General features: G+C 34.8%; 2 protein-coding genes across 2 annotated transcripts; both read left to right on the forward strand.

Moving 5' to 3' along the window:
- The first annotated feature begins 223 nt into the window (after positions 1-223).
- On the forward strand, positions 224-2519 carry LOC130944183 (tobamovirus multiplication protein 1-like). Its single transcript, XM_057872374.1, has 11 exons — positions 224-443; positions 507-597; positions 694-746; positions 847-939; positions 1064-1135; positions 1259-1331; positions 1406-1451; positions 1569-1632; positions 1964-2017; positions 2122-2199; positions 2301-2519. Exons 1-11 carry the CDS (start codon positions 297-299, stop codon positions 2391-2393), a joined length of 864 nt encoding a protein of 287 aa, XP_057728357.1. The 5' UTR covers positions 224-296; the 3' UTR covers positions 2394-2519.
- A 512-nt stretch (positions 2520-3031) lies between these two features.
- On the forward strand, positions 3032-17939 carry LOC130933991 (uncharacterized). The gene is made up of 23 exons (XM_057863584.1): positions 3032-3076; positions 9280-9426; positions 9591-10059; positions 10161-10246; positions 10493-10606; positions 10738-10926; positions 11046-11111; positions 11222-11278; positions 11753-11875; positions 11953-12069; positions 12388-12495; positions 12591-12726; positions 13114-13245; positions 13648-13824; positions 13911-14527; positions 14732-14909; positions 15008-15246; positions 15328-15391; positions 15518-15756; positions 15865-16051; positions 16188-16413; positions 16511-16666; positions 16776-17939. Exons 1-23 carry the CDS (start codon positions 3032-3034, stop codon positions 16867-16869), a joined length of 3966 nt encoding a protein of 1321 aa, XP_057719567.1. The 3' UTR covers positions 16870-17939.
- Positions 17940-19049: the final 1110 nt, after the last annotated feature.

A 19049-nucleotide genomic window follows, 5' to 3' on the forward strand; every position in this document is an offset into this window, starting at 1 on the left:
ATCATTTTAGCGCCACATTATGCAACGACAGTCACTTCAGCAACCTCCAGTCAGAAAAATAAAAAGGTGCCTCCCACAGGCGGGGATGATTCTGTTGTCATTTTCAATTATTAATCTGTTGGTTGTAAAAGAAAAAAAATTGAAGCTTAGTTGAGCGTTAAGAAAGAGAGCGCCAAATGCAGTTGGTAGCTGAGAGAGCGGGAGAGAGAAGACCGTTTGGTAGAGAGATTGCATCATCATTAATTCATTATTCATCAAACCGTAATCCCTCCTTTTCCCTTTCCAATTAATCTGCCATGGACACTGCATCTTTTTTGTATTTGCGGTGGCGCCACTGGCAATGGCACCATCACCAAGCTAACAACAGCAACTCAACTCTCTGGCAGGACGCTGTTTTCTACATACTCTGCGCTGCTTATGCTCTCGTCTCCTCCCTCGCCCTCGTAAGTTCCCCTCTCCGCCCTCCTTCTTCCTCCATTTCTTTGACCAACACTCATACACTGCAGATTCAATTGGTAAGAATTGAACTCAGAGTTCCTCAATATGGCTGGACTACCCAAAAGATTTTCCATCTTATGAACTTCATTGTCAACGGAGGTCTTTCTTCTCCTTACTCTTAACTGTGTTCTCTTATGCGCTTCTTATTATGGCATTTAATCTTTTGCTTTCTCTTGCCATTTTCACAATGCACAGTTCGCGCACTCGTCTTTGGATTACACAAGCTGGTTTTCCTTTTGCGTCCCAAGGTTTCTTCTTTTTATGCTTGCTTCAACTTTAGATCTATTCTGCTCCAATGCTGCCTTTTATACTTACATGTTTACTCTTCAATGTTGAATAATTAATTAGGTATTGGTTTTGGTGCTGTTAGATCTGCCGGGCCTACTGTTCTTCTCTACCTATACACTTCTTGTTCTTTTCTGGGCAGAAATTTATCACCAGGCAACTCTAGCTTCTTCCTCTTCTTCAATTTGATCATGCATTTTAGTTCAATTAACAATTAAGTTATGCTGAAACAAAGAGAAAGAAGAAAAGAGAGTCTGAGTTTGTTTCAATGATTAAACAGGCAAGGAGCTTACCTACCGATAAGCTCAAGATAGTTTATATTTCAATAAATGGTGCCTTGTATTTTATTCAGGTAGGTACCTATCTCATTCTATTGTTTTCAAGTATTTTCTGCATAATTATGTGAAGCTAGTAAAATCTTTTTCCAGTTTTTGAGCTGAAGGGAATGTATACTAAAATGTGACTCTGTGTTCAGGTTTGTATTTGGATATACCTTTGGATAGATGACAACACTGTTGTGATATTCATCGGAAAGATATTTATTGCAGGTTAGCTTTCTGTATGAATGGTTGGTTGGTTTATGCATATACATTTTCTAAAGTGAGATTTTTCTTTTCCTCAGTTGTGTCATTTATGGCTGCATTAGGCTTCTTGCTATATGGAGGAAGGTGAGGTTTCTGCATTGTCTTATTTGAATACTTGTACAGCCTCAGTTTCATTTAGTCACTGGTGATTTGTGGTTGACATGGGTCGCTGGAATATTAATTATGTGAAATGTTTGCTAGATTATTTATCATGCTGAAGCATTTCCCTATCGAATCTAGAGGGAGAAGGAAGAAACTTCATGAGGTATCCTTACCTTATTCCTTTAACAATTTCTGTTTGTCATGTCTAGCTTTCACTTCTAAAATTCAAATGGTACTTCACTTCAAAATCTTTTCAAGAAAATGATGTGGAGGAATGAGTTTTACCTTTGCATTTTCATGCAGTTGTTTTGTGTTGTGCTTCAAAGTAATTATTTCTTAAATCACAACAAATTAAGACTAGAGCCTTTTTAAGGATAGACATTTTGATTGATACAATATCGAATTCTGTAGTTTGTGATATATAAATTACTCATTTAACAAATGAATCTAAGAAGATTTGTTCATATCAATTTAGTTGTGACATTATATTGCAGGTTGGATCTGTCACAGCCATTTGTTTCACCTGTTTTCTGATAAGATGTGTTATGGTAAGTGATAACCGTTTTCTTGACATACATGGACCATATAGAATAATGCAGTATATATAGTATACGATTTTGTTTCTTAATGACACTTATGCATGCACACGCAGGGTTTTCTATCTGCATTCGATTCAGATGCATCTCTTGATGTTTTCTATCATCCTCTTTTGGACTTGATCTACTACTTGGTACACTGCTGAGCATGATCCCATTTTTTATTGATAGCTGCCAGAGTTTTAGTTTCTAAGAATTGGGAACTCACTTAGCTTGTTCATATTTGAAAATATAGGTGGTTGAGGTGCTACCTTCAGCTTTAGTCCTCTACATACTGCGCAAATTGCCACCAAGGAGGATATCAGCTCAGTATCATCCTATTCAGTAATGGTATAAGAGTTAAGACACTTGTGAGATTCAGCTTCATCAGGAGAAGGATAAGTCTCATTGTTGTGGTTCAGGCCAATCACAAATTTTTAATGTAGAGAGTAGAGTGGAAGTTTTATAGTATATGCTGCAAAATATTGGAGGGGAATTGGATAGTAAAGTTCCAATTGTAGTATCTTTATTTGAACGAGAATATATAGCAATTGCTAGTCCAATTTATAGTAGAAATCCATTTTTAAATGGCAATTTTCTTGTAAGAATGCTGCAATGTCGTTGTCAAAAAGAACGATTTTCAGTCAAGATAACATAATAATACTTAGGTAAACCAACAAAATGCAATTGAATAATTTTTTATTAAAAAAAATACTTAAATTTTATTATTGATCAAAATGTCTTCAAAAAATTTAAAAACCTAAAAAACTGCTATGTTGTGATTAGAGACCTACTCTATTTTTTTTTTTTGTCACATGAATATTTTTGTCATATTCTAAAATAATTTTAAAATATTTTTATCAATAATAAAATTTAAAAATATTTTAATCATCACAAAAATAATTAGAATGCATTTTTATGGGCACAAACATTATCTACATGTGAGGACATGTAGCAAGTTGCTGGAGTGACATAATGTTGCCAAAAATGGCAGTGCATAATAACCGTGTGTCAGAGAGAAGCATCAAGTTTGTATGTTTTGTCGTTTCTTTTTCATAATTAGTTAATCAAAGAATAACTAAGAAAGCTAATGTTGGACATCCACGTATTAGATTGTCCGCAAAGAATTGGAGGATCCCATAATATTTAGACTATTAAATAGTCTTAATAATAAAATATATTTTTTTAATTTTTTAATAATTATTAAATATTTTTTATTTAATTTTAATTATAAATTAATTTTTTATTTATTTTTTAATATAAATTTATTATTTATTTTATAAATTATTATTTTATTATTTATTTATCATATTTATTAATAATTAAAAACAAAAATAACAAAATAAATTTTTTATTCTTTAATACATTATATCCGTAAAAATTAAAAAAATATATTTATTAATAATTCAATTAATTAGAAGTAACTGAATTTCACATGACTTTTTTTAAGATTCAATTAATTGAAATTATAACACAATTAATTGAATTTCGAATGATAATATAAGGATGGAAAAATCACATGATTGAAATAGTCACGGGTGTTGTAGAATAAAAGACATATAAAATAAAGATGTATAAATAAAAGATTCTAGTATTAAAATAATTAGCTCAATAATAATTATATATATATAATAATATTATATGTTGTAATGTATATATATACACAAAGATAGAAAGGAGTACAAAAAGTATAGAGAGAGAGAATTGCATAAATATATATATATATAAAGATATAAAGGATTATAAAAAGTAAAGAGAGATAGAATAGCATTTGTTTTATTATTGTAAAGAGAGAGAGAAATGGGAATAGACTTTATAATATATGAAAGAAGAGAGAGGTAGAAATATTTGTTATTGTTGTGTATCAAAGCATACGAGGATGCTTGCTATTTATACATAAAAAATGATACCACTTTTAACTTTCATTTATTGCCATTTGTCTTGTAAATGGATTCATTTAGTCTTGAGAATGAAATCCACCTAAGCCTTGCGTGGTTATCCATGGTCATCCACTTTTATCACAACACTCCCCCTTGGATGACCATTTAGGATTATTGCCTCGTTAAAACCTTACTAAAGAAAAACCCAATGGGAAAAAACCTTAGTGAAGGAAAAAGAGTACAATATCCTTTAGTGATGGGGACTGCCTCATTAAAAATCTTGTCAAGAAAAACCCAATGGAAAAAAATCTGACCAAGGAAAAAAGAGTACAGTCTCCCCCTCTTGCTGACATCATTTAATGTCTCGAAATCGGCGCATCCCCATCTCATGTACCAATCTTTCAAAAGGAGATTTTGGGAGTGACTTTGTGAATAAATCTGCCAGATTGTCACTTGAACTAATCTGTTGGACATCAATAGTCCCTTGATTTTGAAGATCATGAGTGAAGAAGAATTTGGGAGAGATATGCTTTGTTCTATCACCTTTGATGTATCCGCCCTTAAGTTGAGCAATGCACGCTGTATTATCTTCAAACAGGACAGTTGGAGCTATCTTATAATCAATCAGTCCACATGATGACAGGATATATTGGATCAAACTCCTGAGCCAAAAACACTCGCGACTAGCTTCATGAATCGCCAGTAATTCAGCATGATTAGAGGAGGTTGCTGCAATCGTCTGTTTTGTGGACCTCCACGATATAGCTGTACCACCATATGTGAATAAGTATCCTGTTTGAGATCTCCCTTTATGTAGATCAGACAGGTATCCGGCATCTGCATAGCCAACTAATTGTGACTTGGATCCATAGGGATAAAACAATCCCATATCAACCGTTCCATGAAGATATCGAAAAATTTGTTTGATTCCACTCCAATGTCTTCTGGTTGGAGAGGAACTATATCTTGCTAGTAAATTCACCGCGAATAATATGTCAGGTCACGTATTATTAGCAAGATACATTAGCGCTCCAATGGCACTAAGATATGGTACTTCAGGACCAAGGATATCTTCATTCTCTTCTTTAGGACGGAATTGATCCTTTTTCACATCTAAAGATCTTACAATCATTGGGGTACTTAATGGATGTGACTTATCCATATAAAATCTCTTCAAGATCTTTTCTGTGTATGTTGTTTGATGAATAAAGATCCCATTTTTTATATGCTCGATCTGCAGGCCGAGACAAAACTTAGTCTTTCCAAGATCTTTCATCTCAAACTCTTCTTTTAGAGTTTTTATAATTGTTGGAATCTCTTCAGGAGTCCCAATAATATTTAAATCATCAACGTACACAGCAATTATAATGAACCCAGATGTAGTTTTCTTTATGAAAACACATGGGCAGATATCATCATTCTTGAATCCGTTTTTGGCCAGATACTCAGTAAGACGATTATACCACATTCGTCCAGATTGCTTTAGACCATATAAAGATCTTTGCAATTTGACTGAGTATAACCCTTGCGAATATTCACTAGATGGTTTAGATATCTTTAGTCCTTCAGGGACTTTCATATAGATATCCCGATCTAATGAGCCGTACAAATAGGCTGTTACTACATCCATTAAATGCATATGCAGTTTATGATATGCAGATAAACTGACCAAATAACACAATGTTATCGCATCCACTACAGGGGAATACGTTTCTTCATAATCTATACCGGGCCTTTGTAAAAAAACCTTGTGCCACAAGTTAGGCTTTGTAGCGCACAACTTCATTTTTCTCATTTTGTTTTCTCACAAATACCCACTTATATCCAACAGGTTTTACATCTTCAGGTGTACGGACTACAGGTCCAAAGACTTCACGTTTTGCAAGTGAGTCTAATTCAGCCTTCATGGCTTCTTTCCATTTTGGCCAATCATTCCTTTGTCGACATTCTTCGACTGATCTTGGCTCAAGATCCTTACTTTCATGCATGATATCTAATGCCACATTATATGCAAATATTTCATTGACAATTGTCTTATTTCGGTCCCATTTCTCTCCTGTAAAGACATAATTTATTGAGATCTCATCATTTTCACAATTTTCAGGTACCTGAACGTCTTCTGGCGTTATATCAGAATTTTGGACAACTGCCGGTGTCTTTACTATGTCTTTTTCAACAGGAATCGTATTTACCTCTTTTCTCTTTCGAGAATTTTTATCTTTGGAACCGACAGGCCTGCCACGCTTCTGGCGTGTATTTGCTTCCGTGGCTATTTGTCCTACTGGGACATCAATTCGAATTGGGGCATTTTCCGCCCTGCCACGCTTCTGGCGTGAATTTGCTTCAGTGGCTACTTGTCCTACTGGAACGTCAATTCGAATTGAGGCATTTTCCGCTGGTATATAAGATTTGGTTATCCTCTTTGTATCGGAAAATGCATCAGGCAATTTATTTGCTATTCTTTGCAAATGTATAATCTTTTGAACTTCTAGTTCACATTGCCCTGATCGAGGATCTAAATGCATCAACGATGATGCATTCCAATTAAGTTCCTTTTCAGGAAGCTTATTCTCTCCCCCTAATGTTGGAAATTTTGATTCATCAAAATGACAATCCGCAAACCTGGCTTTAAATACATCTCCAGTTTGTATCTCAAGATACCTCACTATAGAGGGAGAATCATATCCAACATATATTCCCAATTTTCTTTGGGATCCCATTTTGGTGCGATTAGGTGGTGCAATGGGAACATATATTGCACACCCAAATATTCTTAAATGGGAAACATTTGGCTGCTGGCCAAAAGCTAATTGCATAGGAGAGAATTGATGATAACTCGTTGGCCTCAAACGAATAAGTGCTGCGGCATGTAAAATAGCATGCCCCCAAACCGAGGTTGGGAGATTTGTTCTCATAAGCAAGGGTCTAGCAATTAATTGGAGGCGCTTAATAAGTGATTCTGCTAACCCATTTTGTGTGTGAACATAAGCTACTGGATGTTCAACACTTATTCCATTAGCCATACAATAAGCATCAAAAGCTTGGGAAGTAAATTCATCAGCATTATCAAGACACATTGCTTTAATTGGATTTTCTGGAAATTGTGCTTTTAATCGAATAATTTGAGCCAATAATCTCGCAAACGCCAGGTTGCGAGAAGATAATAAGCACACATGTGACCATCTCGAAGATGCGTCTATTAGGACCATAAAATATCTAAAAGATCCACATGGTGGATGAATAGGTCCACATATATCACCTTGAATCCTTTTTAGGAATTCAGGAGACTCAAATCCAATCTTTACTGGTGATGGCCTTAAAATTAACTTTTCCTGAGAACATGCAGCACAACAAAATTCACTAGTTTTAAGAATCTTCTGGTTCTTTAGTGAATGTCCATGAGAGTTTTTAATAATTCTCCTCATCATGGTTGTTCCCGGATGACCCAATCGGTCGTGCCAAGTTATGAACTCATTTGAGCTAGTAAACTTCTGGTTTACAATGGCATGCGATTCAATTGCACTAATCTTGGTATAATACAACCCAGATGAAAGTGAGGGTAATTTTTCTAATATAACTTTCTTATTTGAATCATGAGTTGTGATACATAAATACTCATGATTTCCCTCATTCATAGTCTCAATATGATATCCATTTCGGCGAATATCTTTAAAACTCAACAAGTTTTTTCGAGACTTGGTAGATAACAGTGCATTATTTATTATAAATTTTGTTCCTCCAGGAAACAAAATTATAGCTCTTCTGGAGCCTTCTATCACATTGCCTGAGCCAATAATAGTGTTAACATATTCCTCTTTTGGCACAAGATGGGTAAAATATATATCACTTTTGAGAATAGTGTGCGAACTTGCACTATCCGCAAGGCATACATCTTCATTACATATCCTTGCCATTCTCTTAAAAAACAAATAATAATAAAATGAGTAGTATGCACAGTTAAATTGAATACTTGATCAGAATTATTTTTCTAAGAAACACTGTATATAAAATAATGTCATATACTGAAATTTTATTTTAAAATTTGACACATTTAATAATTTCAAAATTCATTAATATTTCATTATTTATGTACATCACATTTGAAACTTAAATACATAGAAAATAAAACTTAACAATAAGTTCTTTACATTATTTATTTACATATATACTTCACAATCCCACATATTAAACTATTCCATCATTGATCAAATGACCAATATTTCCTTCAAGGTCCTCAAAGAAATCAGATACATCATAATGAGTGGTGGAGTTCTCAGCATCATTTGAAACAAAATTTGTTTCCTTTCCTTTGTCGTTCTTTTTCAAAGATGCCTGGTAAAGATCGACTAGGTGCCTTGGGGTACGACAGGTACGTGACCAATGGCCCTTTCCACCACAGCGGAAACACTTCTCCTCGATTGATTTATTCTGCCCGATATTCCTTTCTTTATCCCACTTCTGGTGAGATCCTCTCTTTTGAACATAATTCTTTTTCCTTCCATAATTTTTCTTGTTATTAAAAGCTTGCCATTTACCTCTTCTGGAGTAATGATTTGCCGCATTTACTTCAGGAAATGGGGTGGTGCCAGCTGGGCGCGCTTCATGATTTTTCAATAACAACTCATTGTTGCGTTCGACAACAAGAAGGCAAGAAATTAACTCAGAATATTTTTTAAACCCTTTCTCTCGATACTGCTGCTGCAGGAGCACATTTGAGGCATGGAAGGTTGAGAAAGATTTCTCCAACATATCATGATCAGTTATTTTTTCCCCACACAATTTCATTCGTGAGGTGATTCGAAACATTGCAGAATTATATTCATTTATATATTTAAAATCTTGTAAACGCAAATGCGTCCATTCATATCGGGCTTGAGGAAGTATCACTGTTTTCTGATGATTATACCTTTCTTCAAGGTCTTTCCAAAGATCTGCAGGATCTTTTAATGTAAGATATTCATTTTTCAATCCTTCGTCAAGATGACGACGGAGAAAAATCATGGCTTTAGCTTTATCCTTCTGGGATGCATTATTTTCAGCCTTAATGGTATCTCCAAGATCCATTGAATCAAGATGGATTTCAGCATCTAGTATCCATGATAAATAATTGTTTCCAGATATATTAAGAGCATTGAATTCAAGATGAGAGAGCTTCGACATAATGAAAATTTGTTACCTGAGTCTTCCTAAAAATTTGATCAGAGTCTCGTGCTGATAACGTGTTGTAGAATAAAAGATATATAAAATAAAGATGTATAAATAGAAGATTCTAGTATTAAAATAATTAACTCAATAATAATTTATATATATATAATAATATTATATGTTGTAATGTATATATATACACAAAGATAGAAAGGAGTACAAAATTTGGTGTTCTCTTCTTTGAGCGATTCTCTGAAAGATGTGTGCAGCTTTGAAGATTTGAAGCAGCGAATGAGGGTTTATCTGAGCCTTGGGAGTTGTAAGGAGATTTTTGATGTCATGAGTCTAGTCACAAAGGTTTGTTTTATCAGCAAGCTCTTGATTATAGTTGTTGTGAACTTCAAATAAGCTAATAGAAACACACTAGAAAGGGGATAATTAACTGAACTTCAAATGAAGTAGGCTTTGAATGAAAAGCAAATGAGCTTTGTCTGAATTTCCTCTGCTTCTTTGTTTCTCAGACAATTGATGGCGGAAGGCTGAACATGAAGGCACATTGCCCTATAGTAACGGATGTTGGGTTGAAAGATAAGGCCATAGGAATCCTTATGTGTTATAATCCAATTTGGCTGCGAATTGGACTGTATATAATTTTCGGTGGTGATTCCTTGCTGTCAAGTGAAGATGCTGATTCTGATCAAGATGTCAAGTATCTGAAAATGCTCATTGACAAGCTATTCTTTTCACATGAGGGTCTAGCTAAAGCATTCTCTTATAACAAAATGGTTGAAGGCGTGTATAGGGCAGGGTACTATGAGAATTTGGGGAATGTCATTTTGAAGAGGATACTACTGCTTGTGCTTTTCTTGGATAAAGCTAAATGTAAAAGTTGCCTCCCGCTTGAGTATGGCATTGACGGATTAGATGGGGGTTCCCCTTTATTATTCAGAGCAGAGTCTTGGATTAGATCGAGTAGTCAACTGATTCATGGCAAGTCCTCTTGGATGCTTTGGTTGCATTTTCTATTGATATATCTGTAACGGGTGTTTTCATTGTAGGTTGACCTTTCTCTCTTTTTGGTTGGAAATTAGAATTTCTATCATCTGATGTAATGCATGGAGAAGGAAACCTTTTAGCACACTTGTTGATTTTAGGTTACAAAGTATCTCATCAACAGGTGAGATATTCTTCCAAATGCAATGCTTTTTTTGTCTAATTGTGAAGTTGTCTGCTACCGGGGTTGTGTATGTGGCACTTGCAATTCCACCTGCATGGGGACAACATCATTTGGGTGCATTATATGATTATAATAGATGCAGCACTTTAATGTTTCGGGGCCACAACTGATTAGTGTGATTATGGTTGTTATATTGACTTCAAGATGTGTTATTTTGTTTTATCTTACTGCTCTGTGATTTTGTAGGGTCATCTTGTTGGATATGATTTCAGTGTCAGAGATTTATTCGTTGATCTCCAAGATGGAGTGAAACTGTGTCGGGCTATTCAGCTCTTGCAACATAATCCCTCTATCCTGATGGTTAGTCGGATTTAATTTTACTCACTCTATATGTTGGAAATTGTATTGGCTTATTTGAAACTTCCAATGCTGTTGCGCTATGGATAATGCCATTGGTTATGAAAAATGATGCATCATCATTGTATTGACAGAAAATTGTAGTTCCCTCAGATTCTCCTAAGAGAAATTTAGCAAACTGTGTTCTTGCCCTTCAATATCTTAAACAAGCTAGTGTGTCCCTACATGATGAAGATGGCATGATGATTTTAGCCGATGACATTGTTAGTGGTGATAAAGAACTTACACTTTCCTTGCTCTGGAATATGTTTGTTCACTTGCAGGTAGCAGTTCTGTTATACCTGGTTCATTAAATTTCCATAATTTTATTTGCTGAGAATTTACAACTATGAAAGTCTAAACTGAAACACCAATGTAATTTTCCATGTCATATGGCATGCAGCTACCGCTTTTGGTTGACAAAACAAGTTTGGTGGGGGAAATTTCCAAAATTCGAGGAATCGGCATGGTATCAGTTTCATGTTTTGAATTTGTTATGAACTAGCACTTCTTTGCTGTATTTATCTTTAAGCTGATGTTTAATTATTCTTAAAATTTTATTATTACTTCATGTCCCAGGATCTCATAAACAGTGCAAATTCGACTTCTCTGGAGATGCTATTGAATTGGATTCAGGTACCATCATAGGATACCTTCATATATCCCATATAATTTTGTTTGGAAACCGAATAGGAGACTCCTACTCTCTACTTATTAACCATTTTTCTTGGCTTCATGCTTTTTTCTACTAATTATTACACCATTCAAAACTACAGTATCATATGAGAACTCGTAGGGACTGATTAGAGAAAGGGGTGGCAATTTTCTAGATTCATTACATTTTGGTTATCTTGTTCACAAGTTCATCCGGTAATATTTCATCAGTGGATATAGACTGATAAATGACATTGTCTTGGTTCGGTGTGTATGCTTTAATGAAATCTAGTTTGTGATACTTGGTCTGCCACACTATGTTTTATATCTATTTCTATCCCCTTGCATGAGAATCAGATCATGCAATTGAACTTTGTGAGATGGTGATATACACTTAAATAATAATGTTTAATTTTGATACCTTCGAATTCACCTTGTCTCAATTCTTTTCTGCAGGCCGTTTGTGAAAATTATGGTTGTGGAATTGACAGTTTTCATTCCCTTGTTGATGGCAAAGCTATCTGGTGCTTACTTGATTATTACTTCCAGAAGGAATTTCATAATTCCTGCTCATTGAAGGTCTTGAACATGTTTAGGTTGCTGCGGAACATGGGTGATCTTTTCTTCATTAAGTTGATATTTTATGCTTTTTGCAGGAAGTTAATATGAAAAGTAACAAGGCATCAGTAATGTCAGTTGATGAATACTCAGATGCATTGTACAATTTTATATTATCCCAGAAGTTGACTACAATACTTGGGAATTTTCCAGAGGTAATAGTACCCCAATTTATACACATTGAAAACCCCATTCAGCTGACATGAATAAAAACTTATATATTCTTATTCTAAAATTGTGTTAAATTTACTTTGCAAGTTCATGTTATAAAAATTTGCCCAAAGGACTTCCTTTTGTGAGGGTCAAAGATTCAGTTTTTGCATATCTAACATTCGATGGATAACTTTGGTATCTAAAAATCCACAAATATTGTGATAGTCTAACCTCAAGGGGAAAAAGTTTACTTATTCATGCATGAATATTAACTGTAAACCAGAAGGTGATATAAGCAATTTGGGAATTTTATTCTACAGGTACTTCAGATAAGTGAGCTACTTCAATATAATGGTGCTTGCAGTGATCGAAGTGTGGTGATATTGTTGGTCTTCCTAGCAAGTCAATTATTTGTCAAGAAAAATGTGGTAAAATGGAACAACGATTATGGATCTTATTATTGTTCTTCTCTGGGATTTGTCAAAGTGATGTATTCCTTTTCCCTTTCTTTGTTTCTTTCCAGGATCAATTAAATTTCCATAAGCTCCTAGGCTATGATTGCCGAAGTGCAAACCGCAGACATTTGAGGATGGTGCAGTGCCTTTCAAGTTCTGAATCGGTACAAAATCCAGATGATTCATATGTACAAGGCAATGAAGGTTCCTTGTTTTCTCTCTAATTGTGTGACCTTTTTGTTTGTATGCTTTGGATTTATTTATATATCTTGTTTTATATAAATAAACTACTAATGGAACAATCCATGCGGTCTCTGTATAAGTTGGATTCACACAACTCTAGTATCAAGAACAGAGGTAAGAAAATAACATCAACTAATGTTAAATAGGCTTCATCTTTAAAGTATAGATGATCCTCAGATTTGTAGTTCTTTCATTGCATGTTAGTTGGCTGAGTAAGAAACAGTGTCCAAAGCAATTTTAGAACCTTATTGAAGATATCAATATTTACTTATCTTTCTATATTCTGTGGTGGTTGTTTATTGTATTTTATATAAATCTTTGATCAAATTATTGTGATTATCATGATAGATGCTGCAAGAAAATTCAAGGCCATCCAGGCTTGGTGGCAGGATATGGCTGGAAGAAACTGTATCAGGAAACCAGATTTTTCTAATTTGCAGAGATCCAGGACCATTGAATCCGGCACCGATACTAAAAGGGGTAACGAAACATGACTACACGGTTCTTAACGTTGCTACTATGTCACCATTCATTCGTTTACTCCTATTGTAACACTCAAAAGGTTCATTAGTTTGTTTCTTCATAGATACTTGTTCCTGAAATTTCTCAGAATGGTAATAGGTAGTTCATTCATCATCCTTTCCTTAAATATTGATTCAATTTCGCTGGAATTGAAGAAGGCTTAGAAACTTAGGCTAATATTTTTTTTTTTGGACTGGGAAAGTATAGACTTCTTTGATTTGAGTGTTTGACATGGAAAGCATAGTTAGTTCATTTCCACTTTTGCATATTGTTGCTTGTTCACCTGTTCTATTTTCTTGCAACGCATGTCTTCTTGACGTGTTTTTTCTCTTGGTGACAATCGCTACTCAATCTTTTCAGAATATGCTGCAAAAGTAATACAATCACGTTTCCGGGGATTTATCACTCGTCGTAAGTTTCACACGATGATAAATGCTGTCACCTTTTTGCAAACGGTTTTCAGAGCATGGATGATGGCAAGGCAGGAGTTGGTCTGTGTGGCATACACCACCAGTCAAGCCTGTGACTTTTCATGTGGTATATACTTTATCAACTAGTATCAAACATTTATTTGTATTTTGACCAGTCACTTATTGGTGTTTTATCCTTGTTCACTCTGGCAGACGTATTGAGGCATTCTCAAACGTATAGGAGATATGCCATGCTTTTTGTTCATAGACATTCTTTAGTGAGGCTGAAGAGATCTGCAAAGCTAATACAGCAAGCTGTGAGGAGTTGGCTCTATTGCAGGCAGCAGCAAGGATGCAGTAGATGTCTTTCTGTCAGGACACTAGATCCTGTGACTGCTGCCATTACTATTCAGAAATTTGTCCGTGGTTGGATGGCACGATATAGATATATTTTTGAGCTTGATCTAAAAGAGAAAGCTATGAATTTAGCCCAACAGAACATTACACTTGATCTTCATACAAATGCAGCTGTTACTATTCAGCTTGCTTGGAAGAATTACAGATGCTGCAAGTCAACCTGCCAGAAGCAGCATCTTCTTGCAACTAAAATTCAAAGTAATTTCCGTAGGTGGTTTTTAAGAAAAAGATTTTTAAATCATGTTGAAGCTACCATAAAAGTTCAATCTTATTTCCGAATGTGGAGATGTGTGAAGGCTTTACAGCACTTAAAAGTCACATCAAGATCAGCTACTTTCATTCAGGCATTCTTGCGTGGATGGATTGCACGGAAAGAAGCTTTTGCACGCAAGAATCACATTGTTGACATTCAAGTAAGACATTGGCTCATATTCTTTTGATTATGCCTGGTTTTAATTTGAACGGCTTTCTAGTTTGGTGCAGGGCAGAGAATGCATAGCATTATTGTGTGAAATTGCTATTCTTGTGATTTTTCTGAATTTTGGATAAATGTCTAGTGTTTTGTGGTGGTGATGTTGAATATTTTATTAACTTCTACTTTCTTTGAATAATTATAGAGGCATTGCCGTTGTTGGCTGGTGAAACGGGACTTCTTGCTCAAAAGAGATGCTGCAGTGAAGATCCAGTGTATTATACGAAGCATGGCATGCCAAAAGGTTCTCAATTGTCAAAAAGATGCTGCGTTGGAGATCCAGCGTTTTATCAGGGGCGATTTAGCTCGAAATCGGCTATTAGGTTACTAGTGCATGTTTTGTGTAGCTAATTTTTGCTGGATTTAGTTGTAGTTTGGCATTTACTTACTGTGTACTCCTATCTCTCCTCTGATGATATAGGTGGTGCTTCTACATTACGTGCTCTCATTCCTATTAGTTGCATTTCAAGACCGGTTGGAGTTTGTAGTTTTCAACTTGAACTACTGTTGTCTTCAGTTGTGAAACTGCAGCGGTGGTGGAAGCGTCTCTTGTTCCATAAATTGGCAAATAAGTCTGCCATGATTATCCAGTCCTGTGCTCGTGGGTGGATGGCCAGGAGAAAAGCCAATATTTACAGACACCGAATTGTTGTTATCCAAGTATGGTATTCTGTCTGTTTATTTATGAATTTGGTTTCCTTGTGTGTGTTTAATGTGTGTTACTCGTGCTGAGTTTTCCAGGAAGATGCTGCAGTGGAGATCCAGAGATTTGTTAGGGGGCATATAACTAGAAATCGGCTGTTAGGTAATCAGTTCACAAATTACTAGTGTTTTCTACTCTCTCTCTCTCTCTAGTTAAAGCTAGTAGTTACTTGATAGAGTTGTTTAACATTTTCATACTATATTCTCGTCTTTTGTTATTACAATGCAGGGTGTGCTTCCAGTCTACGTGCAGCTATTCCTGTTGATTCCATTTCAAGTCCAGTTGGCTGTTGCAGTATTCAACTTAAACTGTTCTTGTTTTCTGTTGTGAAATTGCAACGATGGTGGAAAAGGTTCTTGTCACAAAAAAATATGACCAACTCTGCCATTATCATTCAATCTTGCATTCGTGGATGGATAGCCAGGCGAAAGGCCATTCTTCATAGACACCAAATTGTTGTCATCCAAGTATGGCAGCATCCTAATTGTTACCAACAATGTTTATCATTTTTCAATTAATTTGTTCTGATTTATTCACGTTTCTTTCCTTTTTTTAAAAAATTACAATTTTTGTAGTCCCACTGGAAAGGTTACCTTGCACGTAGAGAGTCAAAGCAACTACTTGATTTGCGGTTGAGAATGAAAGAGTCTGCCAGAAATGTAGATGATAGCAAGCGTCTCATAAATAGACTATTGGCAGCGCTTTCAGAGCTACTTAACATGAAAAGTCTTAGTGATGTCCTGCATACTTGTTCTACATTAGGTGAGTGCTACATCTAGTGAAAACTTTACAATATACAAAGGCAACACAAATGTTATAAGAGCCCAATTACTTCATTGCTTTTAAAATTTTACATTCTTGTTTCGTTGCTGTTGATTCATGTATGTGTCATTCACAGATATGGCTACAGAACATTCTCAGAAATGCTGTGAAGAACTTGTGGCTGCAGGTGCAATTGACACCTTGTTGGGGCTTATCCGATCAGTCAGCAGGAGTATACCTGATCAGGAGGTTCTAAAACATGCTCTCTCAACTCTACGAAATCTTGGGCGCTACCCTCATCTACTGGAAGTGCTGATCCAAACACACAACTCTGTACAAATAATTGTCATGGAGTTACTAAGGTTTCAATTCTCAAAAGTTTCTAGCCTTTCGAAATCTGTTCTAGGATTATACTTGCCGTTTCTTAGTGTATAATATAACTTGTGTAACACGTTCCAGGAATAAGGAGGAGGGATACTTCATTGCCTCTGAACTTATGAAGAAGATTTGTTCAACTCATTCTGGGGTTCAAGCCGTGTTCAAGTCCCCAGCCCTCCTTAAACGACTGCACAACCTCGTTGATGAGCTTAAAAGAAAGGCAGTTTACGAGAAAAGGTGTTGTTAAAGTCAGGATATTGAAAAAATAATAATTGCATGCTAATCTGATTTTAGAGAAATAGTTTAATTCAATTAGTTACATGTTATTTTGTTTTGTGAAATGCAGAAATGGTAGAAGTGCTACTGCAGTTATGAAAGATAACAGAGAGAGGAGATTGAAGGAAGCTGCTGAGATTCTGAAACTGATAGCACGAGCCTAATGTTGTCTTTATTAATGTGCAACAAGTCAAGCATTTGTTGGCTTTCATTAACATCTTTTTGTATGGTTTAGGATTGCGCCTTGTTGATATCACAATATTGTTCATGATTGTAGTGGAATGGGTTTAAAAACGCGTTAATAGCTGTTATTAAGCGTGCGATGGCGTTTGTTTTCAGGTACTGAGACAGAGACTGAGAGACTGAGACTCAGTATTGTGTTTGTTAGTTCAGAGACTGGTACTAAAATTTCTGTCTCTGTCTCCAAAATTTCAGTATTTCAGTACCTCCAAAAAGTAGGGACACAGGAGACTGAAATTTTTAGAGATGAAGACTGAAACTTTAATAACATTTTATACCTAAAATACTTTCATTTCAATTAATTAATTCCAATTTTACCCTTTGTGCAAATTAAATTAGAGTTTCATTCCTATTTCAATTTCTGTCTCCCATTTTGCACCAAACAGAATACTGAGATTTGTTTCAATCCCTGTCTCTTAGTCTCTGTCTCTCAGTCTCAGTCTTTCTGTCTCTGTCTCTCCACCAAACGCTACTAATATTGTAGAATATACAATATTAACCAAGCGTTTTAGTGCTGTACTGCTGTTTAAGCGTAACGCTACCTGATGTCTTTTTCTTATATTCAGTAAAAAAACGAATCGTTTTTAGTGTTGGTTTAGAATTCATTAGGTAGCGTTTGGTGGAGAGACAGATACCGAAAGACTGAAACTGAGAGACAGAGACTAAGAGACAGAGACTGAAATAAGTTTTAGTATTCTGTTTGGTGCCAAGTGAGAGACAAAAATTGAAATAAGAATAAAACTCTAATTTAATTTGCACAAAGAATAAAATTAGAATTAATTAATTAAAATGAGAGTATTTTAGGTATAAAATATTATTAAAGTTTCAGTCTCTGTTTCTAAAAATATCAGTTCCCTGTATCCCTACATTTTGGAGGCACTGAAATACTGAAATTTTGGGGACAGAGACAGAAATTTTAGTATCAGTCTCTGAGCCAACAAACATGATACTGTGTCTCAATCTCTCCGTCTCTGTTCTAGTACTGCAAAACAAACGCTACCTTAAGTTAATAGAAAAATATTTTTTAATTAAAAATATATTTTTTTTTTAGTTTGTTTATAAATTTTTAATAACAAAAATAAAAATATAAAATAATATTTTTATATTATTGTATTTAAATATAACTGATAAATAAACTTTTTTATACAAAATATTTAAATTAAATATAAAATATTTTTTTTAAATAATTTAAAAAAAAATCTTTTATTAAAAGTTCACCAAAATAAATACTTAATGGTTACAGTTTTCTATTTCATGTGCTTCGTTGACAGAAGTTATCTTGTGGAAACATCATAAAACACAATTTATGTTTGGCAAAGTCTATGGTATGGATGGGAGTAAACATCCATATGTATGGATTCTGATGTGTACATCTCACATAGTACCACGTGTACATGTTAAGTTAGATTGTAGGTTGAGTTTTGAAAACTGTGTCCTGACTAAAAAAGAGTAGCAGAACTGCTTTTCAGATGAAGTGAGATTATAAGATAATCACATATTTTTAATAAAAGTTATTTTGTTTATTTTTTTTCTGTGGACTTGATGGGCTTTTGTTTTTCTTGTTCTTCGAATGGGCTGAAAGATGCTGGAAGCTGACGAACAAGGTAGTGTCGCCATAACCTAAGCTCCAAAAGATAAAGAATAGTTCTTTTTTTTTATTTAAACAAGTGAACCATGTTAGTGAAACTGAAAACCCCACTAGAATAATTTGAAATTTAATTAAACAATTTGTCATTCGTTTTCCTCTTTTTTTGCTGTCTAATGGCTTCATTCTTGTTCTCTTCCTAGAGTGCTTCATTCATAATTTTTTTAATTTAGGTATAAAAAATATTTTATTAGAAAAAATAGTTACCAGTTCAGTTGTTTATACTGCAGTGCTTTATTTATTTATTTTAAATTAAATTTCAAATTATTCTAACGTATTAGTGAAAATAATTTTTTTGTTTTACTTTTTTTGTATTGGGCTAAGCCCAAAAAACCCTACCCGAACCAGTCCGAACCCCCCTGACCCAAAACTGCTTCCCCATCGTTTCTATCACAGAAAACTCGCGCCAAGAGCTGTGCTTCCATGGCTGCCACAAGCTGAACGTGATAGCTCCTTCTT

This window comes from Arachis stenosperma, chromosome 1 (genome assembly GCF_014773155.1).
Source record: "Arachis stenosperma cultivar V10309 chromosome 1, arast.V10309.gnm1.PFL2, whole genome shotgun sequence".
NCBI classification, from domain to species: domain Eukaryota; kingdom Viridiplantae; phylum Streptophyta; class Magnoliopsida; order Fabales; family Fabaceae; genus Arachis; species Arachis stenosperma.

What these genes read in the sequence shown, in the direction of transcription:
- LOC130944183 (XM_057872374.1), top strand. Translation starts at nt 297, where the DNA reads ATGGACACTGCATCTTTTTTGTATTTGCGGTGGCGCCACTGGCAATGG. An exon ending in CGGAAAGATATTTATTGCAG is followed by an intron (nt 1,332 to 1,405) that starts GTTAGCTTTCTG and finishes TCTTTTCCTCAG; the next exon opens with TTGTGTCATTTATGGCTGCA. An exon ending in TTCTTGCTATATGGAGGAAG is followed by an intron (nt 1,452 to 1,568) that starts GTGAGGTTTCTG and finishes AATGTTTGCTAG; the next exon opens with ATTATTTATCATGCTGAAGC.
- LOC130933991 (XM_057863584.1), top strand. Translation starts at nt 3,032, where the DNA reads ATGGCAGTGCATAATAACCGTGTGTCAGAGAGAAGCATCAAGTTT. An exon ending in AAATTCGAGGAATCGGCATG is followed by an intron (nt 11,112 to 11,221) that starts GTATCAGTTTCA and finishes TTCATGTCCCAG; the next exon opens with GATCTCATAAACAGTGCAAA. An exon ending in AGCCTGTGACTTTTCATGTG is followed by an intron (nt 13,825 to 13,910) that starts GTATATACTTTA and finishes TCACTCTGGCAG; the next exon opens with ACGTATTGAGGCATTCTCAA.